Source organism: Neoarius graeffei, chromosome 9, assembly GCF_027579695.1.
Source record: "Neoarius graeffei isolate fNeoGra1 chromosome 9, fNeoGra1.pri, whole genome shotgun sequence".
NCBI classification, from domain to species: domain Eukaryota; kingdom Metazoa; phylum Chordata; class Actinopteri; order Siluriformes; family Ariidae; genus Neoarius; species Neoarius graeffei.
The window spans coordinates 57,171,058-57,198,053 of NC_083577.1; the positions used below are offsets into that span (position 1 = coordinate 57,171,058).

General features: G+C 40.7%; 1 protein-coding gene across 3 annotated transcripts in view; it reads left to right on the forward strand.

Annotated features, from left to right (window-relative positions):
• akap11 (A kinase (PRKA) anchor protein 11) overlaps positions 1-14,720 on the forward strand; it is a 53,247-nt gene extending 38,527 nt beyond the window's left edge. Inside the window, exons 8-12 of one of the 3 annotated variants that reach the window (XM_060929899.1) lie at positions 540-695; positions 1,726-1,812; positions 8,021-8,067; positions 8,452-8,633; positions 11,134-14,720. In XM_060929899.1, coding sequence (XP_060785882.1) covers positions 540-695; positions 1,726-1,812; positions 8,021-8,067; positions 8,452-8,633; positions 11,134-11,301 — 640 coding nt within the window. In that variant the 3' untranslated portion in view covers positions 11,302-14,720. The remainder of the gene's footprint in view (positions 1-539; positions 696-1,725; positions 1,813-8,020; positions 8,068-8,451; positions 8,634-11,133) is intronic. The other 2 variants (XM_060929901.1, XM_060929902.1) reach the window with 2 other exon arrangements.
• Positions 14,721-26,996: the final 12,276 nt, after the last annotated feature.

A 26,996-nucleotide genomic window follows, 5' to 3' on the forward strand; every position in this document is an offset into this window, starting at 1 on the left:
CACCGGACTCTAATTTCACCTTCAAATGAACTGCTAATCCTAGAGGTTCACATACTTTTGCCACTCAGAGATATGTAATATTGGATCATTTTCCTCAATAAATAAATGACCAAGTATTATATTTTTGTCTCATTTGTTTAACTGGGTTCCCTTTATCGACTTTTAGGACTTGTGTGAAAATCTGATGATGTTTTAGGTCATATTTATGCAGAAATATAGAAAATTCTAAAGGGTTCACAAATTTTCAAGCACCACTGTAATTTAGTTGAATTTGGCCCTAATTCTAGGGGTTTCCATTGTTTCTGCAATACAGTATAATTACACTATGATGGTATCTGTAGTGTGTGTATTTTTCATGTAAATTACATGCATCAATCTGAAAGTGAGGTCTGTATATGAAGAAGAGTATCAATACGCTCTTTAGCAAAGCAGCCAACACTCGGACTTCAAACATCTCATCGGTCATAGTTTACATAGTTAAAGACCTTGTTTTTTAACATCTATGTTTTTTAAGTGAATATCTACTATTTATGTTCCAGTGCCAATGGGAGGGAGAGCGTCAGCGTGACGGAGTCGACTGTCAGTCAGCAGCTGAATCTGAGTGTGGGAGATGACAGTCTGGGCAGCTGGTCTAATTTGAGCTTTGAAGAAGACCATCCCGATGAAAGTAGTAGCTTCCATCACCTAAGTGACAGGTAATTTTTAGGTTTGACAGCTTGAAGATAGTCACTTTTTTTTTAATTACTAACTCCTCACCAACTCTCCTCCCCCACCATTTCTAAACACCTTTTTCTCACTTGAACACAGTTCATAATTGACAGTTTAAGATGAGGGCAATTTCTGAGAATTTCATACATGAATATACTGGTTTGCGAAGCTGGAAGTGTGGTGTTTAATATGGTCATCAAAATAAATCAATCACATAATTGTAAATGACCAGCAAACTGTTTTCATTGTCCATATTTTAATGCAGCCTGTGACATTTTGTTGATTGTGTTTCTGGCTCCTCTTTATTTTATACATTAACTTGAGGCCTTTTATACAACTTGGGTTTCCCCAAAACAATGATTCATCTTTGCCAGTGAGTAATTCGTCTTTTTTTTTTTTCTTAATTTTATTATTTTTTTAAATAGATACTACACTCATTCATGGAAAATTGTTTATTCCAAAAATGGCAAAACCAATTGCTCTATAAAACATCAAGATCCATGGAAATGAGCATTTTTTTTTTTTTTTTAAGTATTATCGCATTTCCTTTTTCAATTGGGACTTTAAATGACCTCTTCCCCTAGGCTGAATATTTGAAAATCTTTTTTGGCAGAAGCTTTTTTCTAAGGAGGAGGCTCTTGTATGCAAGTAGTTATTTTTGAATAATGGAAGCCATCTGTAGGTAGCAAAATATTTTTTTGAAAGGTGTGCTTGTAAGCAGTTATTTATCTTGGGGCAGTGTTTCCAGGATGCTACTTCTGCACTGTAGATCAAGCTCTACTCCATAAATGTACTCCTCTGCTGTCCCTTTTTACAAGTGAACTGGTGGTGTAAAATAATAGCCTTTGTGCAGAAGGGTTTTTCAAGCTGTGTGGCGAGAACTGAATCTGATAGGTAGCCTATTATAAAATCTTGAAGATTTCTTCAAGGTGGGTATGTCCGCTCCATAGTGTCATGGCAATGACCTGGTAGTGTATGTGCTTGCCCAGTGTTGAGTGCTCCTCTTTTCTCCTACAGCAGTAATGGGAACAGCAGTAGCTGGAGCAGTCTGGGGTTAGAGGGCGAGGTTTATGAAGAGCATTTGTCCTTCTCTCCATCAGACAGGTTGGTCCAGAGCAGGAAACTGAGTATAGTCAGCGTTGGCTTTCTCAAATATCTGCATGATGTAAGAGCTTTGATCACAAAGTGTTGAAAATGTGTCTGTGTGACTGTAGCAACCTTTGCCTTGTAGAGACAAACCCAGGAACACAACAGCTCTTTGTTGGTCTCCTTTCTGTGGTTTTACAAATGGAATTAGTCAATTAAATTGTGTGTGTGTGAGTGGGTGTAGGAAGGGTTGGGGAGTTTATTCCTTTTGTCAGTTCTTTGTAAAATCTTGACTCCGACAAAAGAGCAATCTGTCTTTGGTGTCTGCTGCATGGCTGAGTGATGGGAGACTGTTCTGGCCCCTGCTTCTCATAAGGATCCTGTTCCACTGGGAAAATGACTCAGTGATGTTAAAATGGCAGTGGAGATCACTGTCAGTACTTCATTTCACTGAACAGGAAAATGTTATCTGAACGTAAGCACAGTGAGACACTTTAATGAGATGAAGCACAATTGAATATGTTTCCTCTGGGCTGGTTTATTTGTGTGGCCGCCTGGGAAAACTGTTCAGAGTAAAGATTTATTTTCAAAATCTTCTGCTAAATACAATTCTGAAAAGACCAGAACTAAAAGGCTCGGGCATCCCACTCATCAAGCACTTATTTTCCATCTTTACTAATAAAAAATCCTTTATTTTCTTTTAAAACAAAAATCGTACAGTACCACTTGCAAGTTTGGGGACACATTCATAGCTTTTATTTATTTTTATATATATATATATATATATATATATATATATATATATATATATATATTGTATATTGACTGTTTTCTACATTATAGAACAAATGAAGACATCAAAACTATGAAATAACATATGAAACATATATGAAATTATCTTTTAAACAAAAAGGTGTTTTAAAAAAAAGTTTCATGTTTTAGATTCTTGAAAGCAGTCAGCGTTTTACCTTGACGATGCTTTGCGCGCTATTGGCATTATCTTCACCAGCTTCATGAGGGTGTCACCTGGAATGCTTTTCAATTAACAGGTGTGCTTCATCAAAAGTTAATTAGTGCAATTTCTTGCCGCCTTAATGCGTTTGAGATCAAATAATAAAAATACAGCAGTAAATAACCACGACTATTTACTATTCCACAACTGTAGTAATCCAAATTATGTCAAGAACCATCAACTAAGTAAAGAGAAATGAAGGTCCATCATTACTTTTAAGACATGAAGTGCCTTTTTAATTAATAAAAATAAAGAAAAACCATTTGAATTAAGTGTGTCCAGATTTTCTAACTGGTACTGTATATACAGTTGCAGTCAGAAGTTTACACACACACACACACACACACACACACGTCTGTGTGAATGTCATAGCAATATTGGGCTTTTGATAATTTCTTCGAACTGTTCTTTTTCTGTGGCTGAATGAATGAATGATTGTACAACATACATTTTTAATAGAAAAAAAACAAGAATTTGGTGCACAAGGTCAAAGTTAAACACACAGGGCTGAAAATTAAACATACAGAACACCTAATATTTGATTAAATGTCCCTAAGCAGGTTTCATCTCGACACTTTTGGTAGCCATCAACAAGCTCCTGGCAGAATTCCAGTTGGATGTTTGGCCACTCCTCTTGGCGCATTTGTGAGCATTCAATTAAATTTCAGTATTTCCTGGCACAGACCTGACTTTTAAGCACAATCCACATATTTTTGACAGGCTTGAGGTCAGGACTTGTTTTAAGCTTGATGTTAGCCTGCTTTATTCATATCACAACCAGTTTTGATATGTGTTTGGGGTCATTGTCCTGTTGGAACGTCGAATTGTGTCCAAGTTTCAACATTCTAGCTGATGGTTTGAGGTTATGCTGAAGAATTCTGAGGGAATCCTCCTTCTACATTATTCCATCCACTTTGTGCAATGCACCAGTTCCACTAGCAGCAAAACAGCCCCAGAGCATGATACTACTACCACCACCATGCTTAACAGTTATGCTCATTGTGGCCATACGATTCAATATTTGTCTCATCTGACTGTAAAACTTTTCCTCCAAAAGGCCTTTTCTTTGTCCATGTTGTTAGCTGCAAACTTTAGCTGAGCTTGAAGGTATCAATTTTGGAGCAAGGACTTCTTCTTTCTTGAATGGCAGCCTCTCAGTCTATGGCCCCGTCCACACGAGTACGTTTTTGTTGAATCCGCATAAATACTTTATCGTTTCGGCCTCGCGTCCAGACGGAGCTGGCTTTTTCGAGGTGTGAAACCGGTATTTTTTGAAAACGGGTCCCAGAGTGGGAAAATCCTAAAACGCCGGATAGCCCGGAGTCGTCTGGACGGCGAAGCAGATTTTTTCAGAAACGATGACGTATAAGCCCCGCCTCTCTAACCTTTAACCTCAGCCGCCGCCACTAGACACGTCATAACAACAACAACAATGGCGGACTACAGGCTTGTGCTCGTACTGCAGAAACAACTCGGTCTATTACGGCTGCTACAACAAAACCTTCTGCTTTTATATTACTGCGAGGAGCAACAAAACTTCTCGTGTTATGAGCTTGTTTTGTAAACAGCGCATGACCTTTATACGCATGCTCCATGGCTTCTCTTCCGGTTTAGGGTATTGGTGTGGTGGTGTCACAGCGCCACATACAGGCCTGGCATATGTACTACAGCATTTTGGGTCGTTTCCAGTGAATCGAAACAACGCCGTGTTTACGGAGATTTTTTTCAAAACAACAGCATATTGGGTGAGGCCGCGTACTCGTGTGGACGGGGCCTATGGTGAGGTGTAACTTGTTTGATTGAAGACAGTGTTCCAGTAGCTTCCAGGTCATGGCAGGCCTGTGCCTTGGTGATTTCCCTTGGTAGGTTGTTCCTGACCATGTGAAACAATTTCCTCTCAGCTGAGGGTGCCACTTTGGGACTTCTTCCAGTGAAGTGGTTTGGCAAAGTAACTACACCTCTCAATAACTTGTAATTACATATAATTGTTTGAACTGATGATCTTGGAATCTGCAGTTATTTAGGAATGGTTCCAAGGGAAGTTCCTGAGGATCTTTGATCCTCTTTCTGAGATCTGCACTGAGCTCCTCAGACTTTCACATTGTACTGTGAGTTGGTTAATCCAGTGAGTGTTTTCAAACAAACCCTTTTGATTTTGGCACAGAGAAACTGCCAGCTGTTAGTCAATCGTGATCACTAACAGGAAGTTAAGAGGCCTTGGTAAGTTAAAATACATTTTGGAGCCTTCAGTACCACTGAATTAATAATGTAAGCGGGTGTAATTTCTGACCCTGTATGTATAATTTTGAGCCTGTGTTGATTACAGAAAACCCAAAATAAATTAAAACTTGTGCACCAAATTTGTGTTGTGTTGTTTTTTTTTTCTATTAAAGATGTACGTTGTACAATCATTCTGCCACAGGAAAGTTCAAAGAAATCACTGAAAGCTCAATATTGCCATGAGAACATTTATGTCTGTGTATGTAAACTTCTGACTACAACTGTATAAACCATTATCTGTTTGAAAACCAACATTTAATTAAACTTGATCATAGATGAGTTTAAAGGTCTTGACTGCAAAGTTGTCTGATTTTAAGATTTTTTAATTTTATTTATTTTTTTAAATTGTGCATGGCATTTTCCTGTGTCTCACAAAAACAATATCATGCGGATGAGATGTGATCATTTTGATGTGCTGAGGGTCACTTTTCTCTGTTTTGGGACTGAATATCCTACCTCTTGAGGTAAACAGTATGGCCTCACGGAAATGGCTGAACGCGAGGAGCTTAAACTAATTAACATAACTATGGAACTGCGTCACATCAAGATGGCGACGCGCGGAAAACATCGTGACTCTGCATCGACCTTGGAGGGTTTTAAGTCGCAGGGATGTAATTTGTGGTCAACATTCGCGAATAGATCCATGAAACAAAAGACAAATATATCTTTTCTCCGTTACTGCTTTTGTGTTATCGTTTCTTTCTCTGCAAGATCAAAACATTGGGTGTATAACTACGCACTCGCTACTGTGGAGTCGAGTCCATGCATTCTAAGGCTAAGGCTACATCCACACGACAACGGCAACGAGATTTTATTAAAAAAAAAATCGCGTCCACATGGGCAACGGATCAGTAAAATATCAGGTACATATGGCAACGCAACGCTTGCTGAAAACGATGCAATACACATGCCACACCTCTATGTGCGCTATAAGACAGTCCCATCGGAGACACCAGAACAATAGAAGAAGTAGACGCATGCGCATAAACCCCTTCTTCTACCTGGCGTGAAGCACTCACAGGAACAAGCACACAACAACAAGAAGAAGATGGCTGCGACTACGCGAGGAAATCGTGCCTTCTGTGTGTACAAATTAGTTTTATTAGTGTGCATGGTTTTATATAACTTTCTTATTGTGTGTGAACATTTTGAAAAGCATTTTTATATAATTTATATAACTTTTTATATTGTGTGTGAACATTTTGAAAAGCAGTCTTATTCAATAAAAAAAAGAAATTCAAGAAATGGTTCAGTTACTTGTTTATTTAAAAGAAAAGCTGTATACAAAAGTGAATGCAATGCAGTGGTTCATACAAAACAGCGAGAGTGCTGCTTGTTCTAGTCATGTGGTTGTGACGTCATCGTAAACAAATCCGTTCTACTCATACAGACGACTTTGCAACGGCGCCGTTGCCAGATTTTTTTCACTCTGGAACCCGTTCTCAAAAAATATTGTTTTGGGGAACCCAAAATGCCGGTGCCGTGTGGACGCCAGGCCGAAACGATAAACAATTTTATCAGATTCACCTGAATCCGTTGCCATGTGGACAGCCTCTGGATAGATAAGCATGAGCTAGAATGATTTAGTTATCTGTCCAGGAAAATGACATCTAACCTTGCTCTGTCTTGCAGTTGCGCTCACTAGGCAGGCTTTCCTTTTCTTTTCTGCTGGCTTTTAGCTGGCAGGAGAGCCGAGTCTTCCATGTTTGCCCACGCCGACTTGTTTTGGTTAAAAGTAGGTCAAACGCGCCCCACGGTGATCACGTGATGTTGTTCACTTGCTTCAGCGATTTCCGGGATCATAAATTGTGGGACGTGTTTTATCTCAGCAAAACATTTTTACACGCAGGATAAACAATGTGTGCGGCAGCGAAACATCTTGAAACTCCAACAGCAAGAGAAATCGGAACTTTTTGGGGGTTTTTTTGCCCAGAATTCAACTTTGCAGCCAGAACCTTTTAATCTCAATACCTGAAGAAACAAAATGTGATGAACAGGAGCAGTGTTCTCTTTTGCATCAGTGCTGAAATCGTCATTGATTTAATTCAGTATTTGTTTTATTAGACTCACTTTTATTAGCATTAAATTTGCAGCACCAGTTTTATTAGCTCTGTGTAAGCGATGGCGTATGCATTGCAAACAATTTGACACATGATATTTAGACCATTTTCAAACTGAATTGATTAGGCTTAATGTTGTTTTTTTTGATAATCCTTTATCTGTTTTTACAAGTAAGGTGAGAGAGAAACGGAATTTCGATTCTCCTATATGTCCTGGATATATAGTGAATTGACAATAAAAAAAATCTTTGAATTTTGCAAATGCACATAATGAGCAAATAAACTCTCTTTGCGGATGGATTATTATTATTATTTTTTTTTTACACCTGGGTTTGTTAAACTGGCTTCTTATTTGGCTCATTTATCGTTAGAAAGTAAATAACATTTCTGCATTGTTTTGATTAATGTTTTCTTAAATTAGTGATGTCAAAGTAAGTTATAGATGGAAAATTCAATTTGGTTAAAGCCCAATTTTGTCTAGTTTTCCCATTCTGCTTCACATTTGGTCATTGATGCATTAATGAGTGCAAGTCCCATACATATTTCAGTAAAAATATTTAAGAAATTGGGTAAATTTAGTGTCTAGCAATTTAACAGAATGCTGAACTCAAAATATTGAAGTTTCTACTTCTCTCGTATGGTATAATTGAATATCAGAAGTAAATAGTGGAACAGGTCAGTATGAAAACTAGGTTTGCTGAAAACGGTCATCCCTCTCTTTATCTTTCGGTTCTGAATGACCCTTTGCATGTGGGTTTGTTTTGTTTGTTTGTTTGTTTTTGTTTTTCTTCCCCTCCCCCCAGCCTTTTGGCTTTTTCATTGACGTCTTTTTGATCTGTTTGCTCACACTAGTGATGTTTGTCATCCTGTATAGTGACTTCACAGAGGAGAAGGAACCCGACGCCAAGAACATCATGGGTGGTAATGGATAATTTCTTGTTCTCATCATAAAACCTTTTTTTTTTTTTTGGATAAAGGTAAATACTGAAATACCATATTTGTACTTGTAGTCGGGCTTGACCCCGTCATTTTTCAGAACGATCATACTTGGCAGCAGGAGTGTTCCGCTACTTTGTCCAAACTGCACTGCTGTTGTTTCACATCCCTGTCTCCTGTAACTGTCCAAACGCTGCGGGTCTGCAGATGATTTCAGACTGAGTCGTCTGGCCCCATTTGCTGAAAGACTGTGGGAAACTGATTTATGCTATGGCCTTGCTGAAATAGGGGTTATCTGCTGTGATCATGCTGATGGCAGTTGGGATGTATGTGTGCTTTTAACAGGCCTTTGTATGTTTGCTCTGGCAGGGATGGTGCGAGTAGAGAGGGGCCACACAGATGGGGACAGAGCTTTGCTGATAGTCAGTACAGATGCGTGGGGGCAGGGCCCAGACCCCCAACTGAGAACAGTGCTGCAGTGGATGGCAACCTCAATCACTGATCTTCCAGTCATGCAGCTCAGTCAGCAGTCTGAAAGAGAAGTGAAGCAGGTTAGGTTTTCCAAAGATATTCGATATTTCAAATACGCACTATATGGCCAAAAGTTTGTGGATACATGATCCTTACACCCATATGTGGGCCTTCCCCAAACTGTTGGAAACCACAGACCACAAAGTTGGAAGCACACAGTTGTATAGAATGTCTGTGTACTGTAGCATTACGATTTCCCTTCATTGGCACTAATGGTCGCAAACCTGTTCCCCCATGACAACGCCCCTGTGCACAAAGCAAGCTCCATGAAGACATGGTTTGCCAAGGTTGGAGTGGAAGAACTCGAGTGGCTTGCATAGAGTCCTGATCTCAAGCCCACTGAAGAACTTTCGGATGAATCAGAACAAAGACTGAGCCCCACGTCTCTTCACTTGACATCAGTGCCTGACCTCACTAATGCTCGTGCGGGAATGTGCACAGACTCCACAGCCATGCTCCAAAATCTAATAGCCTTCCCAGAAGAATGGAGGATATTATAACAGCAAAGGGGGACTAAATCTGGAATGAGATGTACATGAAAAGTACATATGGGTGTGTGTTGGTCGGGTGTCCACAATCATTTGGCCAAAAGTTGATGTTCAACGACTTATTATTATTATTATTATTATTATTATTATCAGGGCTTTGAACCAGAATTTTTTTCCTATTGGTTCGTTCCGAACAGAAATGGAATTTTAACGTTTCCGGTTTTGGGTTCCACCATTAAATAGACGTTCCCGAACCGGTTAGAACAAAAAAATTTCATTCCCGGAACAGTTAATTACGTTCCCTGTCAGCTGTTTAACAAATGGCTATAAAATTATGTCTCTGTCTCATCCAGCTTAAGCCAAATGTAGGCTAATTCTATTACAACCTTCATTAAATAAGACAAGAAATAATTCAAAACAATTATTATTTCAAATGTTGGCGATTTGGATTCTCAGTATGTCTTCCCATCTACACAAACAGAAAAAGTGCCAAAAATGAAAGATAATTCGTTTAGTGTGTTACCAAAGGCTAGTCAGGCCCTATAGAGGGCTACCGCATGACGTTACCGCGCCGCGAGATTTTGTTAGGCGCCATATTGGAAGACCAAGTACACATCTATGCAAGTACATACATTCATAAAACAAACTACACCTGAAATGTAGCCAGGGGCCGGTTCTGCCCTAATCTGGACCCGGGTGCAACATCGCGCAACCCCCTCCCAAAAAAAACCAGTCTAAATCAGGACAACCATCACATAACTATCAACATTTTATACCAACTATTTTAACTAAATGGGCTATAATAAATAAGCCTGCAGGCAGCCACGGCGGGCTGCCTCAGAAAAGTAACCATTCAATGACACAACTGAAAGCCTGCAGCCACGGTGGGCTGCCTTAAAAAGTAACCATTTGTCCTACCTTAAAACTCGTTTTGCATTTTCTGCCTCCTTTTTTGTATTTTCGACCCTCTGTTTATTTTCTTTCCTTTTCTGAAAACCCGATTTGTGTCCAGACATTTTGTTCTGCTACCAACGAACTAACTCGTCAGGTCTCGTCTCTCGAGCCCGCGATGATTCCCGTGGGAAGGGCAACAATTGATACATTTTTACAAACAGCCAATAGGGAGGTTGCAACGTTCAGGCTCTTCTTTGCTCAGACACTCAGTAATGCACTTACTCACTTATCACGTGGAGACGTGATAGTAGTCCACCCTCCCGCTCTCTCCATTCAGTCAGCGAACGTCACACAGGAAGTGAACCCCAGCGGGTCATAGAAACTTGCGCAGGAGAAGAATGACTTTTTTTATTTGTAGGCTACGGAAACTTTGAGGAACGAAATAAAAACCGGTATTAACCGGTTACCATTATTTTTAATAAGCGTTTCTGTTCCGGAACATAAAAAATAATAAAGTTTCTGGTTTCGTTTCTGTTCCATGTGAAATAGAAAAAGTTCCCGGTTTTCGTTTTCGTTCCTTGAACCGGTTCAAAGCCCTGATTATTATACAACTAAACTTGCATACAATAACAAGAAACCCAAATTTTTATGGTCAACTAAGCTTAAGTTCTTGAAACTTTCCCCATTTTAACAAAAACTACTGGGAAATTAAAACGACACTGCAAATTAGTAATAAACAATGTTTTAGTGATGTGTAAATGTAACATCTGCCATACAAGTCCCTGTGCATGAGCGCATTAATATTCTAATATTAATGAGCGCTTTAACCGAGGATTTGCTCTGCAGACTGAGCTTTGCTGTTATGGAATAATAAACACCACCACCTGACCAATCAGCACTGAGAGCTCAGCAGCTCTGTGATACAAGTATACATAATGGCAATCTTGGATTAATAGTGCAACAGAAGCTATAAAGTTGGTTTAATTCTCAGTTGCTCCAGTTTGTCCTCCTTAAGTTATAAAAGTTCACGAATACTGTAGCCCATCTGATTTCTGACACTGTAGATTCAGGTTCATACAAACATGGGAATGTTATTTCAAATGCATTCTAAATATAGCTGCTGTGTTTATATTTGTAGTTTCTGCGTGTAGTTCAGAGGCTGAGAGAGAGAGAGTGGAGAGTCGGCGAACTCCTTCAGGCTCTGCTTAAATACTATGAGGAGTGTCCTTCCGAGGAGGAACCATGCGCTGAGGATACAAGACATGAACGCAGGTCCCTTTTCCACTGGCTTCTTGAACACCCATAAACCATCACCACCCACTGCTTACACTCGCGCAAATGGCAGTGTATTGAGGTGAAGATTTCACTCACTTTCACGTTTATGTGCAATGTAGCTGCCAGTTTAGAGGTCTAGCCAGTGGGATGTATCGGCGGGGACGTGTGTGGTTGAGTGTATCGCATGCTGTGACTGAAGGTATTTTAGTTCTCGACCTTTCTGTTGTCACTTTTTTTTTTTTTGTTTCGTTTGATATTGGATTGCATATCGCACACTCGGAAGATTATCATTTGCACTTTTCTCAGTGTTTTGCTTTCATGCCCTAAGCCAGCATTACAGCAACACACAGAGGGCTCAGTAACGGCATTGCGTTGTCAAAGGGAATCTCTAGAGCAGAGATGAATATCAGATCACCTCTCTTTATGGGAATGCGTACATACAGTAAAGGGACCAGCTAGCCGAACCACTACACCTCCCTCCCATATCCGTGTTCCTGGTCCCTGAAGCGTTTCGGAGCTTAATATACAAATGAATGAAAAAGTAGCAGAGGACACGTCAATTGTTCAGTTATAACAGGTGCACATACATCTAACCAAGTTATCAGAATACCATTTCATGGTAAATATTTTGACACTTTAAAAACAGCTGCTATTGAAGGACTCCATGAAAATATATTTTGATAATGTTCCCCTCCGTGTGAAGCCTTTCCTTTTTCAATGGGGCATCTCCGAATGGCACTGAATTTACTAAAAGGCCCTTATGGATAAGTATTTATGACACCACAGCGTGTGTATATATAGATATAAAAAAAAATATATTTTTTGTATGACTAAAGTCAGATGGTGTGGTGCACTCAGATGTTCCTTGACATACGAGTGCACTTGGTATACTAAACTGTATAAAATACACTGTTGCCAAAAATTAAGGAATACAAATTAATATTTTTTAAAAGTACATTTAAGTTCATATTTAACATTTTAAATAATCAGTAAATGACAAGCTGCTAAACAGGCAAAGAAGCTCTGTAGTATGAAGGAGAAAGAAGGGCAGTTTTGCTGATTTTTCTAAATTAAACTCTTAGCCAGTGATGTGTGTTAAGTTTTCTATAGTTACTGTAGTAGTCAGACACTATGTTTGTACCTGATGTAGGCATGTGGGTCACGTTCTTTGGTTGAGCGGGATAGATGTTAGTATTGTTTAAAAAAAAAAATACATTTTTTTTTCCTTTCCCGTTTGATTCTTTCTTTGTACAGGACTAACTACAAAATTAACTGTTTCTTATTTCCGGATTGTCAAAGATCATAAATGGCATATCCTAGAGTAGAAAGACAGAAATTTCAGTTCGTTTTGTTTTAAAATCAAATTTTCATGGTAATTTTGTTTTTCCTTACCTAGACTTTGATATAGATATTTCTTTGAGTTCTCTTCATAACATTTGTGGTTGCTTCGATTCCTCCGAACACCACTCTAATTTGAACCACGAATGAACCACAGCTGCCAGTTCCTGCATAACTCGGTCACTAATCACACACTTCTTACATCTCCTGGAAATGTTTTACACTCCAGCAGGAACTCAACCACCACAGTCTTTCCCACGTTTTCGTTTCCCTCAGTGACTGCACTTGACTGTGCGCTCCCCATGAAAGTAGCACTTTAGCCCGGAATGGCCGTGTAGGTCCTTCTCAACTTCTTTCACTATCTCGGAACAGTATATTCCCCAAGCTAGGTCAATATTAAAACCACCAGAAGTTTGTGTAGGTGAGTATTGATGATATGCCTGCCCTGTGGTTAAGTATAAGGATGCTTTCTTACCTGTTAGTCCATTTGCTGAGTCGTAGTAAGAGCAGAATTGATACTTTTGGATTGTTTGCTTCCTGGTTCGGTTTAGTTTCACACTGCACAAAATTAACAAAGCAAAAAAAAACTTGGCAGAAGGCTGTATATGGCTGAAAATGTATTCCTAAAACTCAATCATTAGTCAGAAATACAAATTAAAAAAAAAAAAGATAAGCAAAACTTTGTCAAATGTGTGCAATCTCAAAAATCACCCAGTGCTCGATAAATTTAGATAATTATATAAATAACCAGTTTAAAACATTTGGTACATCATATCAGACAATTATTTCTACTTTTTATTATAGCATTTCTACGGCACTTCAGCTCTGTCCGTTGGCTTAGTTTGTGCCTCATGACTCTTGCATCTACAAAAAAATGCCACCCATGATGCAAAATACAAGGCATGTTTGGCTCAGTTCCTACAGCTGGATTGATTCCGGGTTCACGCTAGAGTTCGCTTGAAACCAGACCTCGCTCAGAAGGCCTCAAACCGGTTGTTTTGATCTGTACTCGAATGCGATTTGCTGCGTTTTCACCTGCACAAACAAACCACACCAAGGGGGGAAAAAACCACCAGGGTTCGATTTAGATGGACTAAACACTGCACATGTGAAAGCAACTGAAGAGACATCTCGGTACCAGTTGTTCAGTTTAAGCTGACGTTGCCATACATGTTAAATAATTTTAATGTATTATTCAGAAAACTGATGCAGTTCAAAATCGACTTAGAGTATGGTTTAGAGATGTGTACGTTGGTATAGGCAGTATGCACAGGCAGATCGGGGTAGGAGGAGTTTCACATGAACACTACTGCATGCTATTCTATCCCTCCATGCTTACCTGTATTACTGTTAAAGTGGTGTGGATGTTCAGTTTGTGGCATCATATCATTAATGATTATTTCTCAAGAGCATGGTCCAAAGTAATCCAGCACTGTGGCTGCTCGTGCTCTCTCGACGTAAATCGCTACAGTGAAATTTCTCTCGTCAAATTGTGAAGGAAAAGGGGAGGAGGGGGCCATTTTGTTTACATGATTTTGAGTTGCCATAAAAACCTTTTGGAGGCGGCTATGTAGGCATAATCTGAATCTAAATGTGGAAAAGAACTGTTTGGTTTTTGAGCTGACGACCCTAAAAAATCCAAATACTTTATTCATTCATTTGAAGGCATACAGTATTTGCAGATGTACACTTTTTTTTGCCTCTTTCACAGTATATGCTTTTGCTGTAAGTATAAATACACACGTACTGGCTTGTGTACTAACTTTATTTTATGTACATTCCTATATTTCCTGTATGACCGATTGCCATTTGTTATTTAAAGCTGTGTGTACTGCAGATCTGACATTCTAGTTTAAAGGTAAATATTTTGTTACTTGTGCAGTGTCCTGCTCATCTCCGTGAAGTAGACAGACAATATTACACTGACTTCTCTATTTTTTTTTCTGCTTATTTGTATTATCTTGAAAAGTAAAATATTTAATAATTTGTCAGTATAACTTATAATTGTGATTACACTCGTGAAGTTGCTGAATAGTTTACATATTAAAAGCCTAAAGTAAGAGCACTACACCTGTTAAAGCTGTGGCTAAGAATAAAGCTTTTCCATGTGAAGCTGTCAAGTTTTCTTATTTATTGAATGACCCAATAAAAGAGTTGGAAAGTGAAACCTTTTATTTTACCACTGAATGTGGAGGAACAATGCTATACATACACCCTCTTTCTAGAGGGAAGTGAAGCATAGAACAATTAAAGGTTTGTGCTCTTAAATAGTTCCTGAGTTATAAACCTGGCTGCATACAGATGCAAAAATACATTCAAATGATGATAATCATGTTCTAAAGATTGATGCAGCTTGGGCTTTCGTGTCTCACTCGCGGGTACAAATTTGAACCTGCGCCTGAGCAGCCATCTGGTACAAACGCCTTTGTCCGTGATACTCCTCCAGAGCTGAATCTGCAAGTTTTTTTTAACAGCTACTCATTAACTCGTATTTTGTCTTTGCCTCATGAAGTATGTGATGATACAGTGCTGTATTTTTGCTGCTATGTACAGTTCCTGTCAACATCCTGCTCAAAGAGACTGGAGGGGATTCAGGGAGACGTGAATAGAAAGCAGACCCGAAAGAGATAATTGCAGGCTTTAGCAGTGACGCAAAAACCGAAGAATGTGAAAGGGTGGCAAGTCTCACAAAAGGGCATTTCTAACATGGCTCATTAAACAAAGCTCATTACTGTGTTGGTGATAAAGCTTCGAGATGTCATTCATCCTGCCCAGCCTCTGCGCTGTTAAACAAGGTAATACAGAGCCGTTTGGAGCCTGCACAGGCCGTGGCCCCATTGACTTCACAAGGCTGGTGGTGTAACAGCAGACGGGCTCAGTCTTGAGCTGGAATCCCCCCCCCCCCTTCCTCCAACAACCCCAGGACTGCCGTGATTCATCCCAGACCATGATATCATATGCTTCTCAGTGCCAACAAAACGCCAGTGTTGCTGGGTGAATCCACTGCCCTAAACACAGAAGCTTGAATCAGGGCCTTGGTATTCATGACCTACAGCATGGAGAGCATTTTATGTGAAGAAGGATCTCCACCTACATCATTTATACTGGATTTGTTTAATCTGATGGACTATTTATTTAACATTTTGTTGTAAGCCACGCTCTGTGAGAAGCCAAACAACAGGTTTACAGAGTTCGACAAATTATTGGCTGAGTAAGTTCGCTCGTTTTCATGAATTAATGGGCAAATTTTTATTAAGTACGCCTGAGAGAGTTTCATGAATGTACATAATATGCAGAAACACACAAAATTTCCTCTCATACTTAGCACTTCATTTAAACATAAATAAGAAACTGTCACGGAAAATCGTTTTCTTAATGTTTTTCACATCCCACAGAATTGAGTCCAGGTTGTTGTTTTTTTTTTCTTCAATTACAGTAAAGTGGTGTACATAATGGAGAGCTGGTGATGTCTCGAACACCGACCACTAACCATCCAATTTGCTTCAATCTGTTGAACCGTGAACTCACTGACATTTGGCTGTTGCACCACAAGCGTCACCAAACACCTTATTCAACAGCCTGGCGGGACAGTCGTTAGCTGACGTGATTAGAGCAATAGTGCCCATCACGGCTGAGTGGATGAGCTGTTCACTTCTATTCCACCGCAGATCATTGTTCTACCTCAGCGTATGGAGTATTGAGTGGCCGTATCCAGGATATCTTAGACAACATGACGGCGCACATGGCAGTTGGCCTTGTTGTGTTTGTGGGCTGGGTGCATGGCTTGGGCTCTCCCACAGCTCTGAGCCAGATCAGCCTGGCCCTGTTTATCATGGAAAAGTCCCACCGTGGGAGAGCTGAAGCTTACAGACATGTGTAAGTTCCTTCATTTATTCAAGAGGTTGAGTCATTTTAAAAATCAGTATTTTATTAAGGTGGGGAAAAAGAAGACCTAACAGACATTCAACAACATCTCAGTAACTCGGTTCAATATTTCCCCTTCTGAAAATGTTTTGACTAACATGACTGAAAACAGGCAAAGAGGCCGCGGATGAGAGACGCTGGCCGTGTTGTTCATGACACACTGACAGAATTGTTCTGACCACAATCCAATTATTGACAATAAGGTCACACCTAATTTCTCACAAGTTTATTGCCTTTGCCTCTTTGATATATTTGCATCTTATGTTGTGATGATTTCAACTCATGAGCTCATATGTTTCGTGTCATGACGATAGCACAAACACTCCTTCATCTCCTTCCATGACATCAGTCCTCCCTCTAACTCGTCCAGTTTTAATCCCCAAATACAAGCGCCTCCTTATTCACTTGGAGACATGGCGAGGAGGAAATTGAGATTAGATTTGGGGATTTGTCGATGAATCACGAGGTTTCCCCTGGCTGCCTGTAGGGATTGTAGCTCAGTCCTATTATTCCTGCTTGTGGTTACCAGAAGCGGGAGAAATGATTGTACAGTATCACCTTAACTGGAACCAGGAACAGCTTGCTTAGTGGGGTAGCATATTTCTCTTTGGGAGCTGGAAAACTCTGGCCTGTGCAGTTCACTCGGAGGTCCAGTGGGAGAATGAAGGCCGGAGCCAGATCGAACAGAGCAGCAGTGTGGCTTTTCTAATTAGGTCTTAACTGATGGAAAGACAAGCAGGAAGCTGTCTGCGGATAGTAGAGGAAGAACTGTTAGTGACATATTGAATGTTTAGTTCTTGTGGATAGACAGCAAGCCATCGAGAAGAGTTGTGGATATGCTTCGCACACACTAAGAGGGCCAGTTACAGTTTATGTACGGATAATTAGAGACTATGGGGTTTTAAACCAATGTTTCAGCTCCTACTATCCATTGTTCATCTACAGCTCACATGACTGTAATGATACAGCAAGCATAGTTTGTATTTCATCATTGTTTAACATGGAAGGAAATCAGTAAAAAAAAAAAACTGTCCACCATTGTTCAAACAAATGCAATATTGCATTTAGTTTTTATTATAATTACCCGTTTATATTTCAATAAGTGGTCAGGTTTCGCTCGGAGGTTCAGTGGAACCACTGGTGTAATTAACGACACGTTACTGAGAGCTGATTAAAAGGCTTGCTGCACATTATAGTGATGGCAGCCAAGTAGATATTTGATCTGCCTACTTCAAGCCATAAACAAATGGATCACATGTCAAAATAAAAGGTTATGCAGGGGCCTGTTTGTACATTTTAAAACTTGTTGACAGCAAAAGTAGGCTGGTCCTTAGCGTGCTGACACAAGTTTGTTTTGTAATGCATCTGTTAAGAATTCCTATCGGGAATACAGGTTTGAGAATTTTTCTGTTGCGGCTCATCCGTCATCGCACAAATAATGTCTGTTGTAATCGTTCGTTTTTTTCAGTCAGCTCAGTTATCCTAGTTTTACACTTGAACATGTGTGGTCAAAACCTAGTTCACAAACGATCCCTTAAATTTTGGACTTGGGCTAAAACCACACACTCGCCTTTGTGTGTCAGATGAGCAACATCTTAGCAGATGGGGTTCTTTGTAAACACACTTGTTGCTATGTGAGTTGCTGTGTACTAAGTTCACAGAGGTCTAAAGTACAAAGGCCAGCACAAGGAGGCAGAGTAGGGCTACACACACACGCCCATACATATTCTTCTCAAGCCTTCTCGTGTTTTGGTGTGTGAATGAGAGGGCGGTAGGAGGAGGAACGATGGAGAAGCTCTTTTCCTGCTCTGGGATGGAAGCGCCACACAGGATGTGGGAGAGAAGGGAAAGACAACAGTGCGCCCTTTTATGTCCCTGTCTTCTTTTCTAAACTGTAACAGTATTCCATTTGACATTCATTACCAGTTCGTAACTGGTTATAACCAGGATTGTTAGCAATAACCACAAGTGTTATTGCGCATGGGAGAGTGAAATCTAGAAGTTTACAAGTCTGAAAGACAAATCTCTTTGGGCACTATTACAACAGTCATATTCCCTCACCGGGGTTTAGTTGAAGCCAGGGGTGTTAATAATTCATGGCTTACTTCCTGTCCATCATGAAGTGCTGAAATATCATGAAACTTATGCAAAAAACGTGGTTGGCTTGAAATACAGCAGGGCAGCCACATGGAGTCTAGAGGCAGAAAAAAAAACACTCTCATGGTGACTCCACAGTCTGTGAAACATGCAGAGGGCTCTGGCACTTGCTCTCTCTCATCCTGTGCGTACAGTACTGTGCTCACAGGAGAGCTAATAATACCCTCCCGTGGCCGGCTCAGCACACAGAAAAGTGCCTGCCAGTGGTTTCGGCTGCTTTGCTCTTGACACTGTATGGTTTTGGCTCCTGTTCATATTCTGATGGAGCATTGGGTTCAGCTTGTTCAACTACCTCCTGGCTTGGGCAAGAACAGCTCACATGGCAAAACAAAAGGGTATAAATACCACCCAAACCTTCCTGCCGCAGCCCTAGCGCCTGCACTCTGCGGAAAATCGCTGAAGGCACGAGAAAGCCACTGCAAAAAAAAAAAAAGGGTTCTCACGGTATATTAATGACTCCAGAGTGAATGTGGAGCATTGTGGGATAACAGCGCCACAGCGCCTGGCTGGCCCGCTGAGTTCAAAAGGTCAGAGTGTGCGCTGGTCTCGGGCAAAAACTTCGTCTTGTGTTGTGCTCAGTTCCGTAAAAGAATGCAGGTGAACTGACAGTCAACAGGAATGTGCTTTGCCAAAATGCAATTACAACTGTAGCCTACTAATATGACACAGTGAGTAACCAGAGTGAGATTTGTGGTACTGGAAAATAAGCTAATTTAATGGCTGCACACTAAATGATTTCAGGGCAGTGAGGTTGCAGGATTTAGAATGAAAACATAAAGGCCAAGTTTCACCCATGAACTCTTTTGACACCTAGTGATTATGCAAACGCGCTCTGACTCTATTGTTACTCGAGGAACTTAAAAAAAAAACACACACACGCGCACACACACAGAGAATTTTAATCTGCTTCAAGTTTTTAAAAAAATTGTTAATTAATAAAAAAAATGTTTTGATATATTTGAGCTACTTCTTGGCGCTATACTAAGTGCTTGAGCTCTGCCAGCCAAGCCAGTGTGCGATATTTAACATGAATTTATGATCTTTACCTCCGCAGTTCACTGATGCACATCAACTATATGGCCAATGTCTGTAAATGATTATCATTAGACATGAACTGCTCTCCGTCGTTCAGCATCTTATTCTAACATGCCCATATGGTTCTATTTTTGGATAATGGATAAATGCATTTCCTGTGGAAATATTACTGTTGCCACAAAAAGATTGGAGGCACAGACTACAATCAGACTTTATTTTCCTTGGCAGGAATGTCAACTGTAACACGTTAGTAAAAACACACATGATTTTAGAGGAAAGAAAGTCATAATGCTATTTAACACTCCAAATAAGACACGCCACTGCAAACAGGGTGGAGTGGACAAAATAACTAACACCACACAAAAATGAGGACTTCAAAAAAAAAAAACAACATCGTGAGGCAACTAAAAATGCAAAGTGACCAAATTGTGCCAAAGTGCCCCGTGCATCAAATCATGCAATGTGGCGGAAGGAACAGTGCCAAAAATCAATAAAAGGTAAGCCAGAAAGAAACGCGCTGTGGCATCGTGGCTGTAACTGAAGCTTAATGACAAAATGTGATAGATACTTAACAGAGGAGTTGTTAAACACAGTGAAAATGCAATATAAAGTAATTACTGTGAGATTGAATCAGCACTTTGTTGAAACAATTAAAGAACAACTACATGTGGTGAGCTTCACAACACTGAGATTTATGACCAAGCTGCCATTCGGAAACTGCTGGTATCCAAGGCCCACACACAAACACACAACTTGGTGTAAGCAGCACAAAACCTGGACCCCTGAGCAATGGAAAAACGGACTATGGTCTGATGAGTTGACTTTCACCAATTTTCCTACTTTCAGATGTGTTTACATTTCAAGAAAACCAAATCCACAATGTTTGTTGCTAACTGTTTAACATGTTGGGGGAAGCATACTTTTATGGATACCCACCTTTTGGAAGTCATTAGCTCAAGAAATTTCTCAGCCTGCTTGTATGATGGTCAAAGAATATGAGGCAATTTACGAGCCAGGTGCACTTTAACAACAGTTCCTTGATGATACTGTATACTCAGAAGGAAATTCCCAAATAAGCGTTGCTAAAAAATCTCATCTCATTATCTCTAGCCGCTTTATCCTGTTCTACAGGGTCGCAGGCAAGCTACAAGCTGACTACGGGCGAAAGGCGGGGTACACCCTGGACAAGTCGCCAGGTCATCACAGGGCTGACACACAGAGACACAGACAACCATTCACACTCACATTCACACCTACGGTCAATTTAGAGTCACCAGTTAACCTAATCTGCATGTCTTTGGACTGTGGGGGAAACCGGAGCACCCGGAGGAAACCCACGCGGACACGGGGAGAACATGCAAACTCCGCACAGAAAGGTCCTCGCCGGCCCCGGGGCTCGAACCCGGACCTTCTTGCTGTGAGGCGACAGCGCTAACCATTATACCACTGTGCCGCCCTCTTTTTATATTTGTATATATAAATACTTAATTTATTTTAATTTATCTAGAAGTTTTCCTCTATTTCTTTTCTCTGTTTATCTGTAATGAGGCTGCTGGAATCTTAATTTCCCTGAGGGAACCGTCACAAAGGGGTCAATAAAAAGTTTTATCTAATCTAATCTAAGTCTGCATTCGTGAACACACTTCTGGGATCATATACTGTATAACACACTAATGACCAGATCTGCACATTGCACCACCTTTATTGTATGTTTCGGAGGAAACTGTAAAGTACTTCCATCAAAGATCCATCAAAGAACTGGAGGTGTTTCTTCTTAAAGGAAAAACAAGTTAAGCTGTAGGCGTGATGAATGTAGGAGTGACCCCGCTCCTTATAAAGTACTTCATATTGTTGTTCGGTGTTTCCATTACTTTATCTACCCACAGGGTTTGCTTGAATGACTTCATCATGTCTCACAATTTGACCGAAGGCAACTGAATTGCAATTAGCACTGCACCATTGCAACACCTGCTTAATCATTCTACCCAACAAATACCAATGAAAGACATCCTGTACGCCTCTGCATCTAGCATCATTCAGGAAGTTAGGACACATTTACGCTGCAAGTAAACGTGGACCAAAATCTGATTCTTCTCCTCCCCCCCCCAAAAAAAAAAAAAAAAATCTTGTTTTTAATGATAGCATGAACAGAAAAAAAATGATATTGACTAATAATTTACATTTGAAATTCTGATTTGTTGCTTTGGAAAAATAGGTGAAGAAATGGGAGTCAATGCATTCATTCATTCATTCATTCATTCATTCATTCATCTTCGGTAAACATTAACCTGATCACAGGTGGCTGTAGATCTGGAACCTATTCCAGGAACAAGGACAGAGGCAGAGACACACCCTGAATTCGATGCCAGTCCATCATATTTTTTCTTTTGATTTTCATTATTGTCATTTCTATCAACACCAACAAACTAGAATAAAACAAGACAAGTTTTCTCAGTGACTATTCCCAAACGTGCAATTGCTATTACTTTCAATATGAACAGACAATCTGTCTTCTTTAAAATATCTTTTTGTGTATTTTAATACAAAATAAGGCGGCACGGTGGTGTAGTGGTTAGCACTGTCACCTCACAGCAAGAAGGTTCCGTTCCGAGTTCGAGCCCGGTGGCCGACGAGGGCCTTTCTGTGCGGAGTTTGCATGTTCTCCCCGTGTCCGCGTGGGTTTCCTCCGGGTGCTCCGGTTTCCCCCACAGTCCAAAGACATGCAGGTTAGGTTAATTGGTGGCTCCAAATTGACCGTAGGTGTGAATGTGAGTGTGAATGGTGGTTTGTCTCTGTGTCGGCCATGCGATGACCTGGCGACTTGTCCAGGGTGTACCCCGCCTCTCGCCCATAGTCAGCTGGGATAGGCTCCAGCTTGCCTGCAGCCCTGCACAGGATAAGCGGTTATAGATACTGGATGGATGGATTAATACAAAATGAATTATTTTGTGCCATTGTTTAGAACTGTGCTGGATGAAGGCCATATTAAAAAGATAACATAAAATTAAATTGATCATCATTCATTCATTTATGAAATGTCACTAAGTGTTTTATCCTGGTCAGGGTCACAGGGGATCCAGACCTGATCACTGGAACACTGGACACAAAGCAGGAATACACCCTGGATGGGATGTCAGTTCACACACGTATTCACGCCTACGGCCAATTTAAAATAGCCAATTCACCTTCTGGTATGGTTTTGGGAGGTGGGAGGAAACTGTATACCGTTCAAGGTCACAGTGGCTCAGGGGCCTGTTCCTTGGCCATAAAGCAGAATTACACCCTGGATGCAATGGCAGTTCATCATGGGAAACTAGATTTCAGTAAATCACAACTGAACACCGGGGCTTGCAGTGTGAATGCAGTCTTACTGATGCTAGGAGTCTGAACTGTCAAGCACAATTATTGTGCACTCAAATCATAGACACTCAGAATCTTTCCTTGCTGCTTGGGTGGTACAATTATCTTTTGTATCTTCCATCCATTATCTGTAGCCGCTTATCCTGTGCAGGGTTGCGGGCAAGCTGGAGCCTATCCCAACTGACTACAGGCAAGAGGCAGGGTACACCCAGGACAAGTCACCAGGTCATCACAGGGCTGACACACAGAGACAAACAACCATTCACACCCACATTCACACCTACGGTCAATTTAGAGCCACCCATTAACCTAACCTGCATGTCTTTGGACTGTGAGGAAAACTGGAGCACTTGAAGGAAACCCATGCAGACACGGGGAGAACATGCAAACTCCACACAGAAAGGCCTCTATTGGCTGCTGGGTTCAACCCCAGAACCTTCTTGCTGTGAGGTGACAGTGCTAACCACTACACCACCGTGCCACCCAAGTCAGAAAATACAATAACAGTTACTGATTACTGCACTGGACGTGTTAATACAATAGTAATTCACATTAAAACCATGAGCATAATAAAGACAAGATCCTTTGCTTTAATAATAATACACAACTGTACACACTGAGACAAAAGAGTACAAAGAGTACCATTCAGTGTCTCTGGGAGACCTTTTGTACCTTTAGAATGTATGTTTTACCTACACTCTCAGAAAACAAAGTACATCATTGTACCTTGAAGGGTACAACAGCTTGTCACTGTGGCAGTACCCTCGAAGGTACTTATTTGTACCATGGGAACATATATATACGTTTTTGACCCTAAAAAGATACACATAGTTACCTGGAAGTCCAATAATGAGCCCTAGGGGGTACATTAGTGTAGATTGTACCTTGGGGGACAGAAATGGACTCCTACTGTACCCCTATTTCTGAAAGCTCGAGGGTACCCTGAAGTGCCATGGTAAATCTTGTTTTTGTTTCACCACTATCTTCTTATGGAATAGCCTACCTAGTCATATACAGAAGCTCAGACACAAACTCAAGTCTCAGGTTAAAGAATTCTTATTCAATAGTTCTTGTTCTCATTCGGTATTAAACATTTACTTATGGTATTATTTATTTATTTTACTATGTAATTTTTAACTCCGCTTGTTATTGTATGCGGGAAGCCATGGCCAAATGGTTACAGAACCAGATTTGGGACCAGAAGGTTGCTAGTTCAAGTCCCTGAACCAGCAGGACTGGCTCAAGTGCCCTTGACCCCTAACTGCTCTGGCAAGAGTGGTGGCATACCTTGTGTCTGATTAGAAGAAGAAGAAACCTTTATTTGTCACATGCACACTTCAAGCACAGTGAAAATTCATCCTCTGCATTTAACCCATCTGAAGCAGTGAACACACACACACCCAGAGCAGTGGGCAGCCACACTACAGCGCCCGGGGAGCAGTCAGGGGTTCGGTACCTTGCTCAAGGGCACTTCAGCCCAAGGCCGCCCCACGTCCACCTAACTGCATGTCTTTGGACTGTGGGGGACACCAGAACAAACCCACGCAGACATGGGAAGAACATGCAAACTCCACACAGAAAGGCCCTCGCCGACCACTGGGCTCGAACCCGGAGCCTTCTTGCTGTGAGGCGACAGTGCTAACCGCTACACCACCGTAACTCCTTTTGGACCAGAATGGAAATAAGTGCTTGCACTTGCACTTTATTGTGTTATCCATTTATTATTATTATGTTATTGTATTATTTTTATACATCATTTTCATAATGAATAAATCAAATCAAACCCCGCCTTTTCACTTGTATCTTCGAGGGATTATCTTTTGTACCTTCAGTGTGCATGCAGAGGCGATTCTAGAGTCTGTTGTGGCCCCAAGCAAAAATTTCCAGGGGGCCCTTCTGACCAGTGTTCATCACCAATATGTTATAAATAATCTGACACCAACGAAAAATGTATGAAACCAAAGTTTTTTAAATTCAAAATGTGAAAATACAATGGTAAAGAACAATAAAAAAACAAAATAAATAAGCCCTCGGGCCCCGACTCTCGGGGGGCCCCTGGGCCAGGGGGCCCCAAGCAGTTGCCTGCCTTGCCTGTTCACAAGCTGCGCGTCTGTGTGCATGTTTTACCTGCTAAGATGCATAAAGTGTACCTTAGGCATGTAAAAGCTAATATACATCATGAGTTACACCACATTCACGTTATCCTGTTTATACTACAGGTACAAACCACATACTATGAGGGTTGTTTTACAATCAGGGTACAAAGTTTGTGTCACAGGGGTCCAAAATTCAAATTGATTCAAACTGCTTCTTGTACCAGTTTTTAAGTGAAGGACAAGTTAAAGAACAGATTTCAGGTAATTTTTTGACATATGTGTATGGTAGTTTTGTGTAATCTGCTATAAGATGGGAGAAACAAATGAAGTGATTCTCGGAGAGGACTTTTTTTTTTTTGACAATTCAGAATCCACTACTTCCATAGTGCTTTTAAATATAAGGCTGTAAGCTTTGTGTTAGTTGTCTCTAATATTTATGTCCCAATATCTTGACCACATTTTAGGATGAAAATAATCATTTTAGATGTGTTATTTTATATTGAAAAATTAGCTGTCTCGGAGAGGACTTTTTTTTGACACAGTTACATACTGATTTGATCAAAATAGTCTGAAAACTTACTGGCATTCAACGTTAAAACTTAACTATGTTTCCAATGATATGGAACCAATTTGTTTTATGGTATAAAGAATGATTTAAGTGCATCCCATTTGGAGCTACCTGTGGTCAAAAAAGCACTTTTTCTAAATGACACGAGTAATTTTGCTAAATAGACCCCTTCGCAGTAAACGTCATTCATACGTAAGCGGAAATTGCGCGCGCAGCCTGGACCCAAAAAAGACTCAGAAATGCCTAGTTGTTGTGTTATCGGGTGTCAGAATCGTAGCAGTGATGGGGTTAAAATGTTCAGAATTCCAGCAGGATCTCACCCATTCCAAAAAAATCACCGACGTCTATGGCTACAAGCCATCAAACGTGTAGACTGGGATGAAAGCACCATCAAAAATGCGCGGGTTTGCAGCGCCCACTTCATCACAGGTAAGATCAGGCTATTTATTAAATCTTTCTTTTTTATTCTTTCTAGTCTTCGTTTATTGATGTAGCAAAACACTTTGGTAACGTTTGTCTGATTAGCTGGGTCATAGTCACACAATGTAATGAATATTGTTAGCATGTTAACTTAGGGCGGCACGGTGGTGTAGTGGTTAGCGCTGTCGCCTCACAGCAAGAAGGTCCTGGGTTCGAGCCCCGGGGCCGGCGAGGGCCTTTCTGTGCGGAGTTTGCATGTTCTCCCCGTGTCCGCGTGGGTTTCCTCCGGGTGCTCCGGTTTCTCCCACAGTCCAAAGACATGCAGGTTAGGTTAACTGGTGACTCTAAATTGACCGTAGGTGTGAATGTGAGTGTGAATGGTTGTCTGTGTCTATGTGTCAGCCCTGTGATGACCTGGCGACTTGTCCAGGGTGTACCCCGCCTTTCGCCCGTAGTCAGCTGGGATAGGCTCCAGCTTGCCTGCGACCCTGTAGAAGGATAAAGCGGCTAGAGATAATGTGATGTGATGTTAACTTAGCTTTGCATGCAATTTTGTTTGTAGGAGAGGTCTCGCTTGACTCAAGCAGTCCAGATTTTGTGCCATCATTATTTGTGTATGCCGAAAATCACAAATTTAAAGCAAGGATGGAAAGGTAAAATTGTGCCCTCACTCTAAATGCCAACTTACGTTGACTGCTCTAACCTAGCTCCCGCCCCGTTCAGTTTCATTTCTGCTCTCTGCCTCTCGCTTTTTACGCAGCTCTGATTTCTCTTAGCTGCACTCTTTACACTATCATTCCTTTCATGCCATTACCTCCTGCAAATTGC